The following is an 18,448-nucleotide window of genomic DNA, read 5'->3' on the forward strand; positions in this document are numbered from 1 at the left end:
AAATCTAAATTTATTAAATAAACAGAATTTATGGAAGAATGTTTGAAATTTGAATATAATTTATTCATTAAATTCAAGAGTAAATTTAATTTATGAACTATATTGTTAATATTTTTTATTTAAATAATTAAAATAAAATATTTTGAAATGCATAATTAAATCTGTATTATTAATTTATACGATCTTATTTACGGAAGCATCTTGATAGTTCAGTCAATTCTACCTGTTTCATCCCTTAGTAATGCATGCAGTTATATACTTTTATTTCATAAAAGTTACATGTGTTTCATTATCATAAACAACAAATGATATTTGCTATGCAATAGTATATGTTTAATAGGCACAATCAATTTCAACAATTGTTAGGCGCGCATATTATGTGTAAGATTTTTTTTTAAAAAAAAGACTATTTTTATTGAAAAAACAAAAGTTACTTTTTTTAGAAAAATATCAAAATAGTTTACTATATAATGCTGATGGGTTACTTTGCCGACCTTTTAAAAATGGCAACTAAATTCACAAGTTCTTTTATATATAATTAAATTTTATTATCAATTTAAAAGAAATTAATTGAAAAATAAAAATAGAACATCAAAACTGAATGGTTTGAAGAGGAATTATTAAATAAAACAACAATATATCATTTATCTAAGATGAAAGCTTTTAAATTAAAATAATGATAAAATAATTCAAATTAAATATAAGTAGGTTAGATAAGTTAAATAATTATTTTTAATGAATCAACATAACGGATATTATAGTTAAATAAGAAATTAAAATGAATAGTTTATATATAATAAATTTATTTTAATGTATGATATGTAAAGTGGAAGTCAATAAGGAAAAAGAAAAAAAAAATTCATTCCAAGGGCCAATTTGGTAAAGAATATGCTGTTAGAACATGTATTAACTTTTGATCCTTAAATTATAAAAATTTCAATAAAAGCCATGATCCTTAATTATAATTAAAAATCTTACCTCGCCCCCTCCCAAAAAAAAAAAAAAATCCCTCAGCAAAGACTCGCTGCCAGTGGTCGGATTCAGATTTACAATCTATTAATTATCATAACACTTAATCAATGAAAAATTATTTAAATTGGGAGTTGCACAATTATATTGAAATGTATATGAAAAGGATATATCTAAAATTATTTTCTAATATATATATAAATATGCAATGTTTGAGAAATGACATGTGAAGAGGAGAGGATAACATTTGACGTTCTTTATCCCCCACTTTTTAACAGACCATTTAACAATGTGCCTCTGAAAGATTTAACGAAAAATGTACAAATTATTTGTATATCCATATGAGATATTAGTTTTCTAGTTTGTGATTTGGACATAATCTTCATTGCATGGAAAGGAACACGAGTTTGAAGGGATTATTATAGGTGTAAAAAGATTGACCGAAGTTATTGTGAAAAACAAAAAAAGATTGACCGAATTTTTAACAACTTCAACGTGTTGATATGAAGCAGTCTCCTCGCCTTGCCCATCGCCAAACTCTGCGTGTGAAGAGCAGAGACTTGGTCACTGCTTTTAAACGCATTTCCCAATCTTCTCTCATTCAACCAACACGTTGCTCCTATATTTCAGACTTCATTTACCATCATTATGCATGTCTTGGACCTAAGCTAATCTGTGATAATTCAACTGAAGGGGACGAAGGAGATTCGTTGGGTTTTGCTCAATCCCCTTCATTTTCTAAAGCTATATATATACCCTTAACTGTTTATAGGACCCTTTTGCTCTTTTCACTGATTTCTTGTTTTATCTCTATCTTCTTTAGCTAAAACCTAGAATTTTGTAAAGTTAATACTTACTGTTCGGTTTTAATTTCTTCCTTCCATCTAATGGTTTATGATCAAAACTTCTATTTCTTTTAAGTAGATCAATCTGGTTTTAGCATTGTTCATATATTTCTTTTACTGTGTTGTTTTCGGGAAAGAAGTTTTCCTAGAGAACGTTAGAGCTGTAATGCCTGCCAAGTGCTTGTTATTTGTCACTGAACCAAAATTCTCTGAGAAATTATACACGTGAGATCTTCCGAGTTTGGTGGGATTAATTAAGAACTTTTTGTGAGTGGATCGAGAGTGTCTAGAAGAAGAAAAAGAAGAATGAAGGGAGGAATTGAGGAGGTAAAGGAGATAAGCCCAATGTTTCCTAGGCTGCATGTTAAAGATGCAGATAAAGGAGGACCAAAAGCCCCTCCAAGGAACAAGATGGCTCTCTACGAACAATCCACCATCCCTTCTCAAGCTCTTGCTTCTGGATCCCCACCCAAGTTTCCTCCTCTTCTCAGAAATAATTTCACAGTTCCTGCATTGTCTGGCCATGTGAGTCTACTAATGCTCCACATGATTTTTGAACAGAAACATCCAGGATCTCTTCAATTTCTTAGATGGTACCATGCATAATTTGATTTCCCTTTTTCCCCAGCATAAAATGTTATTGTTGTCATGGTCCTTATAAAAACGTGGTAAGATCGATTGACATTATTACTTAAAGATGATTGAACACGTTTAAGCACATTGCATTGTGTCTGCTCTTTGCTGTTGTTTTTGATCATAATGGCTATATCGGGTTACACAGGTCAGTAGCAGTCCAGGCATCCAATTCTGCAACTCAGGTGTATCTTGTTATCTGTCTGAGAAGATTCATGCTTATCAATCCAGAACTGTGAACTTCACCAAATTGATGGTAAAACCCATGAAACGAACGAGTTAACATATTTTGAAATGCATGTTCCTATTGTTACTGACTAGTGTATGCAATGTTTCAGCCAGATGGTCTCATCAGTTGTAACAATTCTACAAAAAATTACGAGCATGGCGATGCTTTGGTAACTCCTGTCGCTACCCATGGAAAAAATTCATGCTGCAGCATCAACCAGAATGAGGAAGATGAGGAGAAACTTGCTCACTGTAAATCAAGCTGTTCACTTCTAAGTCAAAATTCATTCAGTAAGAAGGTGAGTTTAACTAGACCCATAGAACTGATGCCAGCAAGATATGAGAAGAACAGGACAGACGATCACACAGAAGTAAATCAAACAGATCTCCCGGAGGAAGGGTCTGCTTATCCATTAACTGGTTTTGGTGATATGACGGATGAATCATCAATCTCATCAGTCAAAATTAAAACTCCTAAACCAATAAAGAAAGCAAATTCATCTTTGATGGAAGACTTTAGAAGTATTTCAGCAGATAGCCTGAAAATATTGCAAGGTAGCAATGGCCTGGCAAATGAAGAGGATGCAGCTTTTGGGGACAAAATCAACCTTAGGGATGGTTACTTGGAGAAGCCGGCAACAACTGACGTTCAAAAATGTCCTGATGTTTTAGAAATTGATAGAAAGTGCTTCTGGGGCAAGAGAGACGGGCATAAAAGTGAAGATACCTATAGACATTATGACGCTCTAAGTAATAACGTCCCAGACTATACAATAGGCATAAAAATGAGAATCACTCCTGATGATGTTATGGGAGTTATGGGGGAAAAGCAATTCTGGAGAGTAAGAAGAACCATCATCAAGTAAAGTGATCTGTCTCGTTGTGTTTATTTATGATTCAGCCTTCAATTATTTTTTCATCATACTACTATAGATTACATAACTAAATTCATTGCTGGAGGTAGTGGTAAAAGATAACCCTGAGTTTCTGAAAATCCTAGTTATGGACTTGATCATTTCCAAGATGATTTGATTGTATTTTTAGCTCCCCTCTAGAGTATAGAAAATTATAGCAACTTACAGATGTATGCTACAGGCGAAATGTTACTTGTTTCACAAGCATGAAATCATTGTGTCTGTTTAGAAGTTGCCTTCTAAGAGAAATTTGTTGGTGTCTTTGGAGAAGGCAATTGTGTTGTTTTAGATTTTGAGTAAAATGTTTGGGCATTGTGGTAAAGGTCAAGGTAATGAGGGGAGGTTATAATAGAGAATGGAAGATCCATGCTAAGCATTGAAAATCATATAACTTAAGTTTGTTTTATATTTTAGTAGTTATCTTTATTTTAAATTTTATTTAAATTTTGTATTGGGATTATTCTATCTCATCTCTTATATGGGTTGGTTGAAATTATAATTATTTTAATAATTGCACTTAGGTCTCTATGATAGCCATATAATTATTTAGAGGTCAGACTCTAGCCTATTGAAAATATGATTGAGACTTCTGTTCTCACATCTATCCCCTGAGTTCTCTCCTCTCCCTAGATCTCATTCTCCCTCAGTACTATGAATCTCATAATGTAAGTCCTAAATGCTTCGGACTTGTTGACTTCTAATGTCCAGCCAAAGAAAACTTCTCGGAACAGCATGCATAGAGGTGGCTATAGAGGGAGGGAAAATCATTTTAAAACGGATTCAAGAGGGAGACTATTAGAGTTAGTCGTAAAGGGCGCTCCATACATACTCTTTATCTGCAAATGGCTATCAGAAGTGAATGAAGTTCTTTCCTACTTCTACCTTCTATCACCGTAAGGTATACTCTGTTTTATTGGGGTTTGTTACTCTCTTCAGCCTTTCTTTGGCTCCTTTGGCATCGTCTGTTTCCGTCACACTATATCTCAGTTTAGTCTCATAGGGTGAACCTAAAGTCAATAGAAAAGAGAAGAGTGCAAGCATGTTTCCTTTGTCATACTTATTTGACAAGATTGAACCTTCAATGCATGACCAACACATAACGAGAGAGAGGGGGGGGGGGGCAGAAAGAGAGGAAGGGAATACGGAGATTTTTTTTAGTTAATTTGGTTTGACTCGTATTTTTCAGCTTTAGAGAAATCAAGTTCATCGGTATTAGAGATAAAGAATAGGAAGTGTCTAAAGTGGAGAGTGGCTTCTTTTCCATCCCTTGCAGGATTGAATTCTAGGAAATCCTAAGAACGATACAGGGAGCTCAAATTTAAGGAAAGTACCTTGGAAAAGGTTTTTGTTCAAGTTTGATGGAACTCATGGAAAGATACGTGCAGAAAATTATACTCTGATGAAAAACTACTCAATCATGACATACCTTTTTTAGCACTCAAAAAATTATTAATGATCCCAACCTATGTGAGAATTTGAGAAAAGGATTTAGGAAATATCTTGGTTATCATTCAAATATTGTTGCTGAACTGTTGAGAATTCTTGAAGACCTCAACCTATGCTGGAAATGGAGATACTCTCATGTCAATATTCATTATGACTCCATAGAAGTTATTTACTTCGTACAAAGTAAACATAACCTAAATCATCCTCTCATCAATGCTATCAAAGTGATTAGAAATTTGCTCATGCAGGATTGACAAGTTTTAATTGAACATGTTTTCAGAGAAACAATCATTGTGTTGACTAGCTTGCGTATCAAGCTGATAATATGATGTTTTTTATATTAGAATTTTTAATGTTCTGCCCTTGAGGTGTAGGAATTTTTTATGTTTAGACTCCTTGTGATTTTTTGAAACTCCATGGAGGCATGGACTTAACCTAGCCATCTCAATTAAAAAAGAAATGGGGAGTAGCAGTTGGTGGCAATTTAATTATTAATTCATTTCTAACATTTCAGTCATGCAGTATCAAAATATGAATTAGTTTTCAAATAAGAAACCTAACTATAACTACATCCTAAATTATTACTTTTTTGGTTACAAATAAATCTAAATTATTGGTGATACCTAATTAACTACAAAATATCATATAAACATATCGTTTACTAAACTTATTACTCCCTATCTTGTTTTTGCCTGATCTTAACCTTGACTTCATCATGTGAATTATTATTTAAAGTCACTACATACATTTCATTCGTCCACCTCCATTATTTCTTTGATTCTAGTCTGCTCTCTACTTACCTGACTCTGGTTGCTATTTTCAGTCAACAGAGAGTCTTCGTTCAGCAAGTGTTTGAACTGCATAGACTGATAAAGGTAAATGCCAGAAAGATATTGTTTTTTTCCATTAATTATGTGTGCCTGTTTATGGAGAAATATTTGGTAGAAGAAATTATATGTAACTAGACTGTTTACACTCTAATTGTCAGATTCTGAGACGTAACTAAAATGCTTCTTCAATCTAAAGCAGGTACAAAAGCTAATTGCAGGATCACCCCATCTCTTGATTCAAGATAAGCTTCTATTGAACAAACCTACACTAAAAGTATCTGCTCCCAAGAAACTACAATCTGACTCCGTCATAGAACAACCATCGTCAAATGCCAAACTAAACGACAGCAACTTTGAGAAACCTATCACTGTTGAATGTGCTGAAAGTAATATAATACGCTTTCCTGGGGTCAACAATATGAGCAAAGGCCCCCATGTTCAGCTTCCAACTTATGGTCATCACTCGGGAAACAATCAACTAGCCCTTCCAGCTCCCACAAGTACCAAAACATCCCCATGCTATGTCCACGCAGCGCCAGGAAATCAGTGGTTAGTGCCCTTCATTTCCCCTTCTGAAGGCCTTGTATACAAGCCCTTTGTAGGACCATGCCCTCCAAATGCAGGTTTTATGGGACCAGTATATGGAGCTTGCAACCCTATAAGCCTCACCCCAGGAAATAAGGATGTTCCAGATGCAACTCATGTTCCATATATACTTCCACCATCTACATCTGCTTTTGCGCATGAGCAAATGAGCCCTCCCACAAAGATGCAATCTAAAGGTGGTACTGAAAATTACCAATCAACCGGGTTTGTAAATTCTTCCATATTATACCAAAGCACATCTAACATGTCCAGCCAGATGAGTCAAGTGATGTCAAGACACGTTACAAATGATAATCACACATCAGAAGATAAAGATTTACAGACAAGTACAGGAAGCAGTCCCCCTAAGAGGATGAAAGGGGATGCACTTCCTTTGTTTCCAATGGCACCAACATTTTGGGCATCATCGGATCACCAGAAGGCCCAAGCTGTAAAAGAACATCAGCCACGTATAATCAAAGCCATACCTCACAATCCCAAGTCAACAACAGAATCGGCAGCTAGAATATTTAGGTCAATACAAGAAGAGAGGAAGCATTTATGATTAGGCTAACTATTCTATATCATGCCATTTCATTTGAAATATAAGGTCCACCAAGAGGACGAAAGGGGATGCGCTTCCTTTGTTTCCTATTGCACCAACATTTCGGGCGTCATCCCATCACCAGAAGGCCCAAGCTGCAGAAAAACATCAGCCACGTCTAATCGAAGGTATACCTCACACTCCAGAATCAACAACAGAATCTGCAGCTACAATATTTAGGTCGATACAAGAAGAAAGGAAATACTTGTGACCAGTCTATTTATGCTATGCCATTTCAGTTGAAATATTCCTGCAGTCCACCTAAGAGGATGACCGGGAATGTAATTCCTTTGTTTTCCTATGGCACCAACATTTGGGCATCATCAGACCATTAAAAGGTCCATGTTGTTGAAAAACATCAGACACAAAAAATGACAGCTATACCTCGCAATCCTAAGTCAACAACAGAATCTGCAGCTACAATATTTAGGTCAATACAAGAAGAAAGGAAATACCTGCGATTAGTCTATTCTACATTGTGCCATTTCAGTTGAAATATTTCTGCGGTAATACTCTAATTTTCTTCCAGTAACTATTTTTCTCCACATGTACCAGTTGTACAGAAGCAATTTTTTTTTTTTAAATAGAGTAACACACTACTAGTCTTTCTCTCCATCTTTAGCAAGTTGTATTCTTCACGGATCTTTCATTTGATTCTAATATCTTATGATTAGGGGAATCTGCATGGCGAAATATGATTCCCTTTTGTAGTTTTATTGGAATTCACTTTTAGTTACAGGAAGACTTTATGGCTGTTAATTTAAAAACATCTTTACACACTAAGAAGTTATGAATTTAATGAATTTCATAAGAAAGCTAGGTTTACTTTCCCATAAACATATTTAATTTTCCAGAGCTCTAACTAGGCTATCATGAATAGTCCATGACATTATGTGAGAATGCTTAAGCTCAGAGTGTCAGTAGACTGCCAGGAGAAGATCCTCAACCAGAGAGACCGACTGAAAGAATCTTAAGAATTTCATACGTTTTCACTAGAGAAAATACAACCATTCCCCTTGCCAAAACCCTTCCAGTACATGCTAAACAAATCCAACATGGACGGCACAGCCCCTCCTGATTATGTGAAAGCCAGAAAGAAATTTCTAATTCTCCAAATCATGTATTGTCTTTGCACCATCAGAAGCATTTTCCCTCTCCTTTTGATACCCAGCATGACAAACTGCATAGCTCTTGAAAGTTATTTTGTAACAATCCTAATAAATAAGATTTCACAAGTGAATCATTTTAAACAATCTGCCCAAACCTCTAACGTTAGGGAATGGACTTCCACCTCTATCTTCTTTGAGCAAGGAAGGATCAGAAAAGTGTAGAATACAATAATCAAGTTGAATGGGATTGATCATAATGCACAATTGAAAACTAGCCAGCACAAGCCCAATCCTTCGAAGCCCTGCAGAAACATAAATATTTTCCAACAATGTACATGCATGATTGAATATCCTACCTTCTACATCTTTCATAGACTGAAACAACAGTTCGGGGAGCAAAACATAAAATTGAGTTTCACCTTGCAGGACAATAATTTTATAACTCTGCTCCATCATCTTGAAGATTAATCATCACTCGCATCTATTATCAAGCTAGTTGTCTCCTGAAAAGCCACCAGAAGGTTGGAGGAGTTGGAACATAGTATAAGCAAGGAAGATCTAGTAATCTGATTGTGGTTTCTTATGGCCAAGGATGCAAGTATGTAAAAATCATGGTTACAGTTTGTTCCCACATTTAATAAGAAAGTAAATGCTTGTTATGACATTTGCTTTGTCTTTACCTTATTGTAATCCAGATGAATTGGTGTATTAATGTTTCAAACAATAATATAATCGCACAGAATATATCAGATATCCAAGCTGGTCCCAGATGAAGCAGAAAATGAGATATGGTACCTATCCTTGAACGGTTTTCTGAAGTAAAGATCAACAAAGCTCCAGTAGACAAATACACTCAATATGAGGAGTGTGTGGAAACATATCTACTGGCTGTAGACTTGTTAGTTTGTAACATCCTTCTATATTCTGCTGTGTCTGCACAAAATTTTGCACAACTCAAATTATTGAATCTGAAAGAACAAGGGCTGCTGGTTGTAGTAATTCAAATATCAATACATACCACACCATGACAAAGATAATCAAGGTCACGTGCACATGTAGCAGGATTGCATGACACATAAACTATGCGTGGTGCCTTAAGTTTTAGCAAGAATTTGATCAACTTCATGTGCATGCCTGGACGGTTTGGATCTGCATCAATTAAAAAGCTTAAGAGCTTGGAAATAATGCTACATCATTACAGAACACAAGAGGATCAATGGTGAGTCTCAATACAAATTTCAACTTTTACTGTCAAGATTTAAAGAATACAGTCAGCATGTTATTACTAAAATGAAGACAAGGTTTCTCTCAACATCTCAACTATGTAGAAACTAAAATGTGTTCATCAAAATTATAAACTTTTTTTTTTTTTTGAAACACCAGCACATACCAATATGCCTCCCTTTATATGAAATATCAAAAGGATGCAAGTTCTTCCCAAATATTAGTACGGCTTGTTAAATTCATGTTTCCAGAACATTTCCGATTTATTATCACCACTTGCTTTTATGAAACAAATTCAAGCAATCCAAATATTTAAATTATTTTAAAAATCATTTTAGGAAAATTCACATTAAGTATTTATATATAAATTATTCTTCTGATAAAGATAATACTCAAGCATAGAAAACATCAAACACATTACTGAAAGAACTCAAATTCATTAACAAAATAGGCTTCCTTTTCAAATTTTTTACCTTCTTTCATATAACCTTGAGTAATCATGTTATGCGACAAAAGCCTCTTGAATAATCATATTTATGGCAATTAACTGGTTAACATTCAATATGTGACAAAAGCCCCTTCGATTGAAATAGTTCACAAGCTAAATGCTGAAATTTTGACAGTTAATTGCCAAAGTTGAAACCATAAGGACTCGTTTCACTCATTTTCTAGGTGGTCAAAGTTAGAACTTTTAAAGTTATTAGTGAGTTATTGGTTAACGTAATTTAACCAACAAAATAAGAGAACTATCAGGAACAAACCTGAAATTACAATGTCTGGCTTAGGAAAATTTTTCCCAAAATTTTCATCAATTTTATTAAGATCTCCTTGGACAAATATGGCGTTTTCAATGCAGTTTATCTTGGCATTAAGACGGGCATCTGCAATGGCTTGCGGGACAACTTCATAGCCATAAACATGTCTGACGCTGAGAAAATTAAAAATAAATAAATAAATATCATAATACTGTTTGTCTTAGAATCAAGTGAGATAAGATGCTACTGTTATCCTTTTGTAGTTTGATTTAAAAAGAGGGGGGATGAAGAAATGATATTACCTTCTTGCAAGTGTCAGGCCTATAGTACCTGTCCCACAAAACAGGTCAAGGACAATTTCTGAGCCATCTCCCCTGATGCCAGCGAATTCTTCTATAAGCTTATATAATACCTCTGCCTAATAAAGAAAAGAAGTTATCTGAGTATCATCAATAACAACCATGATTAAATTCAAGAAAAACACAAGTGGGCCTGAGTTGTCATTTGTCAACAGCGTGTTGATTTTCTAAGCATATTGCAAAATGCATACCTGTTGTGTATTTGTTTGGAAGAAAGAGTTTGCTGATATTTGGAATGTAAGCCCTCTCAAAATCTCTGTAATGTTAGATTTCCCGTACAAAGTGTGTTCTTCCTCCCCAACAGATGTATTACCAACAGAAGTATTTACATTGTTCATGACACTTACCTATCATTCATGCAAAGGAAAATTGGGATAGCATTAAAAGATAATAGATATAAAATAACAATTTGGAAGCAAAACAATGAGTTCAGCTTTTGAGAAAATTTCCCAAAAAGCTCCAGATGTCTTGCTTTAAAATTTGAGTCAATATCGCATTCAAGGAAAAAAGACTACATAATAAACAACTTTGTTATCATAATGAGAATATTGACACAAGACAAAATCAGCATATCAAAGAAATCCTAAAGTTCACTAATAAAACTAATTTCTATTGAATGTGTAAGAGTTCCTGAAAATATCTTTCATCCTCCAGTTATTCCTGTCAAGTCTCAAGGTCCAAACCAAGCTTCAGTGAAGCAGTATTTAGGGACAGATCATGGAATCTCTCAAGAACCAGATCAAACCCTAGAAAGCACCAGTCTAAGTACACAAGCTCAGTAACTCCTCCCCTCATTTAACAGCATATGTTCCTCATCCATTCTGCTGGAATAGCTATTATTGAAACAAATCTTAATCATACTTTGCAAAGGTCAGTCAAGATGAATTGGAAGACGTACCCAAGTGCATTGTACAGAAATAGGGTAAAAGAAAAGTACTAATAAACTTCAGCACCAACCACTTCAGGAAATGCAGAAACTTTATCAACTAGAGGCTTCAGCAGGTCTGGCTTGTAAGAAGAGGTCACAAAATTGACCATAACTTCAGGAAGGCCGGTGCTGACATGTCTGGAACAAGTCATATTTGTTAGCATTGAAAAATTATAAACTCTTAGACATAGTGCAGCATCTCTTGTTAGTAAACGTCCACTCATATTTGATATATGATCAACCAACTTTACATTTAGAATGATGAAACCACAAATGGTTGCACATACTGGAAAAGTAGAGAAACAGGAATCAAAATTGAAGTTGTCCATTTTCTCCAATTTCAGTAACTTTTTTCACTTCCATAATTTTTTATGTAGTTTTCAGCATGCTTTATATTAATAATTTGACAGATTTTTCAAAGGTCAAATTAGCATTCCTGGTCACATTTTAAGTAATTAGTTAGGACAGCACATCCCTGTGATTCACCACACATTCTCACTGAACCACAGACCAGAAAATGTTCTAGTCTTTCCCCTGCTTACTTCCATAATAAAAATATAGGATTCAAATTGTTGTACCTAAATGACAAGTTATGACTGTATATCCGTAGGATAAATGAGATGGGCATTGTCCATAAGTATAGATCTAGGAACTACAGCACACACACATATATTAAAAAAACAAAGTTGGGTAAATGCAAGATATAATGATACATCCTATACCTTCCTGTTCTTAGCATCAAATGCTTAAGAAATCCAGAGTGTGAGCGAGCATCATAGGGTGAAAGACAAAGTTCTGGGTCTCTCCAACAATCTTGTACGGCTGCAAGAACCTATTTTTATCTCAAATCAAAATGGCAGGAAAATGACATTTCCCTTAAAAGGCGGGAAAATCCATATGCAATATGAAATCAAATGACTCTGATGAGTAGAATAATGGCTCCACTCTCAACAACAGACCAAAATTAATCAATTTCCAAAATCCCTCCACTCAAATGTAGCTAAACTCACAAAATCCATACAAAGATACTCTCCACACAAAATATTCTGAGTTTTTGGCAGAGTGCAGTTTGCTGGAAGGTTTAATGTGCAAAATGAGAAAAAAAAAATAAAAAGATATTTTACTCCAAACCCCAACTTAAATATTATACTTTGGAAAAGCTCACAGAAAAATGTTTGGCAACCCAAAAGATTTCTACTTTCTTTGATTTCCACTCCAATTAAATGCATTTCATCAGATAATTGCCACATATTAATTCAAACGTCTAAGAAGTCTAATGATGTCTGCTAGCAACCATGATAGTGCCTCTCCCTTCACACATAAATGCAAGGTCAAATAGACTGTAGGACCTCATTTTAAAGAAAAAGTTGTGCAATCTCTTTTATGAACCAAGATATGCGTGCATACCCATGCATATAGGGAACTGCAAGCTTCTTGAGTCTTAAAATATTTATTCCACAATAAATGCATAGGAGTACTCTATAGCTATACAGACTCTGTACTAGATAAGAGAATAACACTGCATACCTTATTAGCAGGAGCAGTCTGCAGGAAGCACTTGTCAACATTTAGAACTTTATCAAAATAACCAGGAGCATGCAATCCTAGAGCATAGCTTCCACTACCATTATTACTTTCCAGCAATAATTCTTTGGGTAACCACTTACGGGGACCAAATGAAAATTCCATCTGCAGAAGCAGCAAAACAGACATCGTATGCAAGTGTGAGTACAGATATCTTTCTTACAATAACAAAATGAAAAGGCAGCCATCGACTAACAATTGCTAAATTTTAATGTCAAGCAAGCACTTGATCATACTAAGAATTAACGAGACATGTATGTATCATAGTTACCCCTCTTCCTCTAATAACAAAAAAGTTTCACTTTGGCAAAGGGCATGCAAAATGTAAATGGTGCTACAGAGGCAATAAATGCTGATCAAATGCATCTTTTACAATAAATTTGTTGGGTGCTCCTGATAAGGGTTTAAAATTTTAAGATGACTAAGACATAATGTCACATACAAGAATAGCAACTTTTTGAATGAGGTGGGAAATAAGTTCCAACCTTTCTTTCTTCCTCAACAGTTTTGATCAACTTACGTTACCCTCTAGCTATACTTGAGGATTTTAGTTGGAGATACAGTTCCCTATTATATAAAGATGAACTCCTAAAAAATCAGGCAACTTTTTACTTGAGGATCAAGGAGATATCTCTGCTGAGACATTAAACAAGTCATAATTATAACCCATTGGAACAAATAATCATACAGGAAACGTAGATATGAAAAACCCTCCATTTAAATAAATTTAGCAAACTCCGCCTATGTTTATAGCCGGTCCCAAGCCCGGGTAAAGGAGGAGGGTTGTGTTAGGCCATCAACAGCCAATGTAAAAATTTGTTGAATCTATCATGAACATGGATAATAGACGTTATAATGTTAATGCTAGGTCGTTGCCCATAAGTAACGCGCTGCATGGCTCGAGTACAGTGATAAGTGAGTTAGAGCCGCTGCATCGGCGCCCGGATGTAGTGTTAAATGAGCAAGGGCTACCGCGTCATTCTGGACGCACGCGGCTAAAGAAGTTAGTCCATAAGAGCAAAATTAGATTTGGTACTTGGAATGTTGGGACATTAAATTGTAAATCTGTAGAGGTTGTAGGGGTTATGATTCAAAAAAATCAGTATGCGGAGGAGACTTTTATTGGAGGAGACTTTAATGGGCATGTCGGGAGGGAAGCTGGTCAGTATGCGAGGGTGCATGGTGGTTTTGGTTTTGGAGAGCTAAACAATGAAGGACAAACTCTTCTTGATTTCTCATTGGCGTATGATTTTAAGATTGCCAACACTTGTTTCAAGAAGAGAGATGAGCATCTCATCACTTACAAAAGTGGAGCCTCAAGGTCACAGATTGATTTTCTTTTGGTTAGGAACACAGATAGAAAACTTTGTAAAAATTGTAAGGTGATCCCCGGAGATGCTGTAACGACACAACATAGGGTTCTAGTCCTTGATGTGTGTATTATGAGTAAAATCAAAAAACGTCGACAAGTAGTAACACCAAGGATTAGGTGGTGGCAATTAAAAGGTGAGAAGCAAGATATTTTCAAGCGAAATCTTTTGGATAAAGGAATTTGGGATTCTCAGGGAAGTGCTAACATCATATGGGAGGATATGGCTAAAAAAATACGAGAGGTTGCAAAAGTAGTTTTGGGAGAATCGAAAGGTTCTGGTCCGAGAGATAAGGAGTCTTGGTGGTGGAATAATAGTGTGCAGGACAAAATCAAGTATAAGAAGAATTGTTTTAAAGCCATACATTTGTGTAACAATAGAAAAATTGGGAGAGGTACCGTATGGCTAAGAAGGAAACTAAGAGAGCTGTGGGTGAAGCTCGTTCTAAAGCTTTTGAAGAATTTTATAAGAACCTTGAGACGAAGGAAGGAGAGCAAAATATTTATAAGATTGCCAAGAGTAGGGAAAGAAAATCAAGAGATCTAGAACAGGTAAGGTGTATTAAGGATGAAGAGGGAAAAATTTTAGTTACAGATGATGAAATTAAAAATAGATGGGAGACTTATTTTTCTAAACTTTTCAATGATGGAGAGGATTCATCTAGTAACTTGGAGGATTTAGTAACTGGTGCAGGAGAACAAAATTTGTCATTCTATCGAATAATACGTGATAAGGAGGTAAAGGAAGCTCTTAAAAAAATGACAAATGATAGAGCCAACGGCCCTGATTGTATATCTATCGAAGCGTGGAAATGTTTAGGTGAAGAAGGGGTGAGATGGTTAACTAGGTTATTTAATGTGATTTTACGGTCCAAGAAAATGCCTGATGAGTGGAGGAGAAGTACATTAATTCCTATTTATAAAAATAAAGGAGATATTCAGAATTGTACTAACTATAGAGGGATTAAACTCATGAGCCACACAATGAAATTGTGGGAGAAAGTAATTGAGCACAGGTTGAGATTGGAGACAAGTATTTCTGAGAATCAATTTGGTTTTATGCCAGGTAGATCAACTACAGAGGCGATTTATCTACTAAGGGGATTAATGGAAAAGTATCGTTGTAAAGATAAAAATCTACACATAGTTTTTATTGATTTGGAAAAAGCTTATGACCGTATACCAAGAGAAGTGCTTTGGAAAGCGTTGGAAAAAAAGGGAGTATGGATTGCTTATATTAAAGCCATACAAGATATGTATGAGGGGGTAAAAACTAGTATAAGAACGCCTAGTGGTCAAACAAAGGATTTTTCTATAAAGATTGGACTACATCAGGGATCATCTCTGAGTCCTTATTTGTTCAACTTGATTTTAAATATCTTGACGGAACATATTCAAGAGAAAATCCCGAAATGTATGCTTTTCGCGGATGATATAGTTCTTATAGCAGAGACAAGAGAAGAGGTTAATTGCAAACTTGAGTTATGGAGGAGGACATTGGAGTCGAAAGGTTTTCGTCTGAGTAGAAGTAAGACGGAATATTTATATTGTAAATTTGGTAAAGGACTATTCGAAAATAATTTGGAAGTGAAATTGGGAGATCAAATTATACCTCAAATGGAAAAGTTTAGATATTTGGGAGCCATTATTCAAAATGATGGCGAAATCAGTGGAGATATTTCACATAGAATTCAAGCTGGGTGGTTTAATTGGAGAAAAGCTAAAGGAGTTATTTGTGACCGTAAGGTGCCTAATAAACTTAAAGGAAAGTTTTATCGCACTGCTATCAGACCGGCAATGTTATATAGTAGTGAATGCTGGGCTCTAACGGGACAGCAAGAGCATAAAGTTGGAGTAGCAGAGATGAGAATGTTACGATGGATGTGCAGACATACACGTAAAGATAAAATTCGAAATGAGCACATACGCGAAAAAGTGAGGGTGGCACCTATTGAGGAAAAAATGGTAGAAAATCGGTTGAGATGGTTTGGGCATGTACAAAGAAGACCAAGGGAGGCACCAGTGAGAAGAGTGGAACATATAACTTTGAGTCCGATTAAGAGAGGTAGAGGAAGGCCTAAGAAAACACTCTTGGAAGTTGTTGAACGTGATCTCTTAATTAATAATATTCCTAAAAGCTTGATAAATGATAGAGCACAATGGCGTCTTGCAATCCATGTAGCCAACCCCACCTAGTGGGATAAAGGCTTGTTGTTGTTGTTGTTGTTGTTTAAATAAATTTAGCAGCAAACTTGCAATTGCAGATCAGATATACAAGTTCATACCAAGCTAATTGGATTTGCGTAATTGTTGTAAATTTAATTTTTTTTTCCCCTAAAAGAAGAAGTATATATACACATAAAAGGGATGAGGAAAGAGCCTTCGACCAATGCGTTCTTTAAAATGATCTAATACATCACTAACCTTATTTCTGTAATTAAACTGTATATCACACGGAACAACGGGCTTCATAACGTTGTGCAACTCCAGTTCCTTGTGAGAAAATCTTCCTACATGTACCACCAAGTCACGGACTTGCTCCTCCTTAGCTCTCAGCTGAGCCTCATAAGATAAGTTTTGTGTTTTACATCCACCACAATAGGGTGCGTATTCGCAAGGAGCATCTACAATATCCCGAGGAGGAGTAATCGTCTTTAGCTTAGTCACCTGCTCTTCTTAACCAAGTTAAAACAGAAGCCACAACAGAGAGAACCCAAAATGATGAGATTCCGAGTTTTTGAGAAGGGAACGAACCAAATTTCATAAAATTGATAAATAAAATTCAAATTTGTAACACAAATAAAGCATTAAATTTCAGTTAAAACTAACAGGAGGCCACGTTATTTTGATTGTAATGACAAAGCTTGGGTCAATTTAACATTGAACTTGTAAAAGATATCCTTTCCAATATACTTTCTGGTTTCAAATAGTCAACTTAGGTTTTACTTTTCCATCCTATCCAAATCAAATAAGTAATTTGTCTCGTTTTGAGATGTTTTAAAGTGAAGCATCAATTTTGCAACTTCACTATTGTGAATTGTTTTTGAAAACTAAGCCAAACCAAGAATTCACCTCGGCATAATTTCCCTTCTTGCGAGTGACTCGACCAATGAATCGTTCTCCAGGAAGCGCGCGGTCGCACATAACAACGAACCCAGTATCAGTGACCTTACACAGACCCTTACCTTTAAAAGCCAAAGATTCACAAACTAATTCCAATGTCTGGCCTCGCTTGGGGAAGTAGGAATTGGGCTTGCTGGCTATGGTTGAGTCGGGGTGGGTCGGTTCCAGGTCTTCTTCGGCCAGAGAGCAAGAAAGAGAGGAGAAGGAAGATGATGAAGGAAGCTTTCGAAGACATGGCAGAGAGATACGTAAATGCCTGAAGCATTGGTTTGGTATAATCGCCATTTAGGTGTTTGGGAGCTGCCCCAGCCCTGCGCTTAAAGGGGAGAGCAACATAGAAGAGCACGCTCCGGGGAGGCAAAACAACGATATTGACGAAGTATGAGCCTTTGGGTTCGACTAGACACATGTCATACAAGGTGCTTTGTGGTGAGGAATTGGCTTTGTTCTCTTCTTTTTTCGCCCCAAATAATACTTATTTATTAAAATGTTTAGCTTAACAATTACTGTATCGCTCTCTTATTTGTGACGCGCAGAAAAAATAAATTCGTTAAATTATATTTTTAATATTTTAATTTTATATAAAATTTTAATTTATTCTCTTAATTTTATAAAATATTTTTTAATTTTTTTACTCTGACTCTAGCTCTGTTAGTTTTAAATAATTACCTTTTATGTTAATCATTATTATTTTTAAAATATAAATTAAATATATCAATATTTTATTAATATTGAAAATTTTAATATAAAAATTATTTATTGATGAACTAATAATATTAAAATGAAAAAATTTAAAAACATTTTTAAAAAATTAATGAATATATATCCCCATAAAATTTTAAAGAAATAAATGTACATTTTAACTAAACAAATTTTATTGTATTTATAATAAGTTCCATAAGTTTCTCTTTTTATCCCATTAAATATTAATGTAAGAAAGTAC

The 18,448-nt window shown here is 35.1% G+C and overlaps 2 protein-coding genes across 8 annotated transcripts; one reads left to right on the top strand and one right to left on the bottom strand.

Annotated features, from left to right (window-relative positions):
• The first annotated feature begins 1,507 nt into the window (after positions 1-1,507).
• On the top strand, positions 1,508-7,015 carry LOC129288047 (ELF3-like protein 2). Its single transcript, XM_054924371.1, has 5 exons — positions 1,508-2,339; positions 2,596-2,703; positions 2,786-3,537; positions 5,859-5,910; positions 6,065-7,015. Exons 1-5 carry the CDS (start codon positions 2,121-2,123, stop codon positions 7,013-7,015), a joined length of 2,082 nt encoding a protein of 693 aa, XP_054780346.1. The 5' UTR covers positions 1,508-2,120.
• Positions 7,016-7,825: 810 nt separating this feature from the next.
• Positions 7,826-17,931, bottom strand: LOC129288048 (uncharacterized). Of its 7 annotated transcripts, XR_008587891.1 has the most exons (13): positions 17,455-17,930; positions 16,807-17,049; positions 12,957-13,118; positions 12,152-12,261; positions 11,459-11,567; positions 10,693-10,848; positions 10,445-10,560; positions 10,149-10,315; positions 9,182-9,312; positions 8,959-9,096; positions 8,583-8,666; positions 8,319-8,465; positions 7,826-8,234 (listed from the first exon to the last, which is right to left on the bottom strand). XR_008587891.1 is itself a non-coding variant. In XM_054924373.1 (11 exons), the coding sequence occupies exons 1-10, from the start codon at positions 17,788-17,790 to the stop codon at positions 8,989-8,991; spliced, it is 1,638 nt and encodes a 545-aa protein (XP_054780348.1). In that variant the 5' UTR covers positions 17,791-17,930; the 3' UTR covers positions 7,826-8,666; positions 8,963-8,988. The 7 variants fall into 7 exon arrangements, 2 of the variants coding, with proteins under 2 accessions (XP_054780348.1, XP_054780347.1); XR_008587894.1 differs by having other exon boundaries at positions 7,826-8,465; positions 16,807-17,054; positions 17,568-17,931; XR_008587893.1 differs by having other exon boundaries at positions 7,826-8,465; positions 16,807-17,057; positions 17,568-17,931.
• Between the last annotated feature and the right edge of the window lie 517 nt (positions 17,932-18,448).

This window comes from Prosopis cineraria, unplaced genomic scaffold (assembly GCF_029017545.1).
Source record: "Prosopis cineraria cultivar Desert tree isolate PC_DT_omini unplaced genomic scaffold, ASM2901754v1 PC12, whole genome shotgun sequence".
Classification (NCBI taxonomy): domain Eukaryota; kingdom Viridiplantae; phylum Streptophyta; class Magnoliopsida; order Fabales; family Fabaceae; genus Prosopis; species Prosopis cineraria.

What these genes read in the sequence shown, in the direction of transcription:
- LOC129288047 (XM_054924371.1), top strand. Translation starts at nt 2,121, where the DNA reads ATGAAGGGAGGAATTGAGGAGGTAAAGGAGATAAGCCCAATGTTTCCT. An exon ending in TTCCTGCATTGTCTGGCCAT is followed by an intron (nt 2,340 to 2,595) that starts GTGAGTCTACTA and finishes CGGGTTACACAG; the next exon opens with GTCAGTAGCAGTCCAGGCAT. An exon ending in TGAACTTCACCAAATTGATG is followed by an intron (nt 2,704 to 2,785) that starts GTAAAACCCATG and finishes GCAATGTTTCAG; the next exon opens with CCAGATGGTCTCATCAGTTG.
- LOC129288048 (XM_054924373.1), bottom strand. Translation starts at nt 17,790, where the DNA reads ATGGCGATTATACCAAACCAATGCTTCAGGCATTTACGTATCTCTCTG. An exon ending in AGACTGCTCCTGCTAATAAG is followed by an intron (nt 12,262 to 12,956) that starts GTATGCAGTGTT and finishes AGATAAAAATAG; the next exon opens with GTTCTTGCAGCCGTACAAGA. An exon ending in TTGATGCTAAGAACAGGAAG is followed by an intron (nt 11,568 to 12,151) that starts GTATAGGATGTA and finishes GACTTGTTCCAG; the next exon opens with ACATGTCAGCACCGGCCTTC.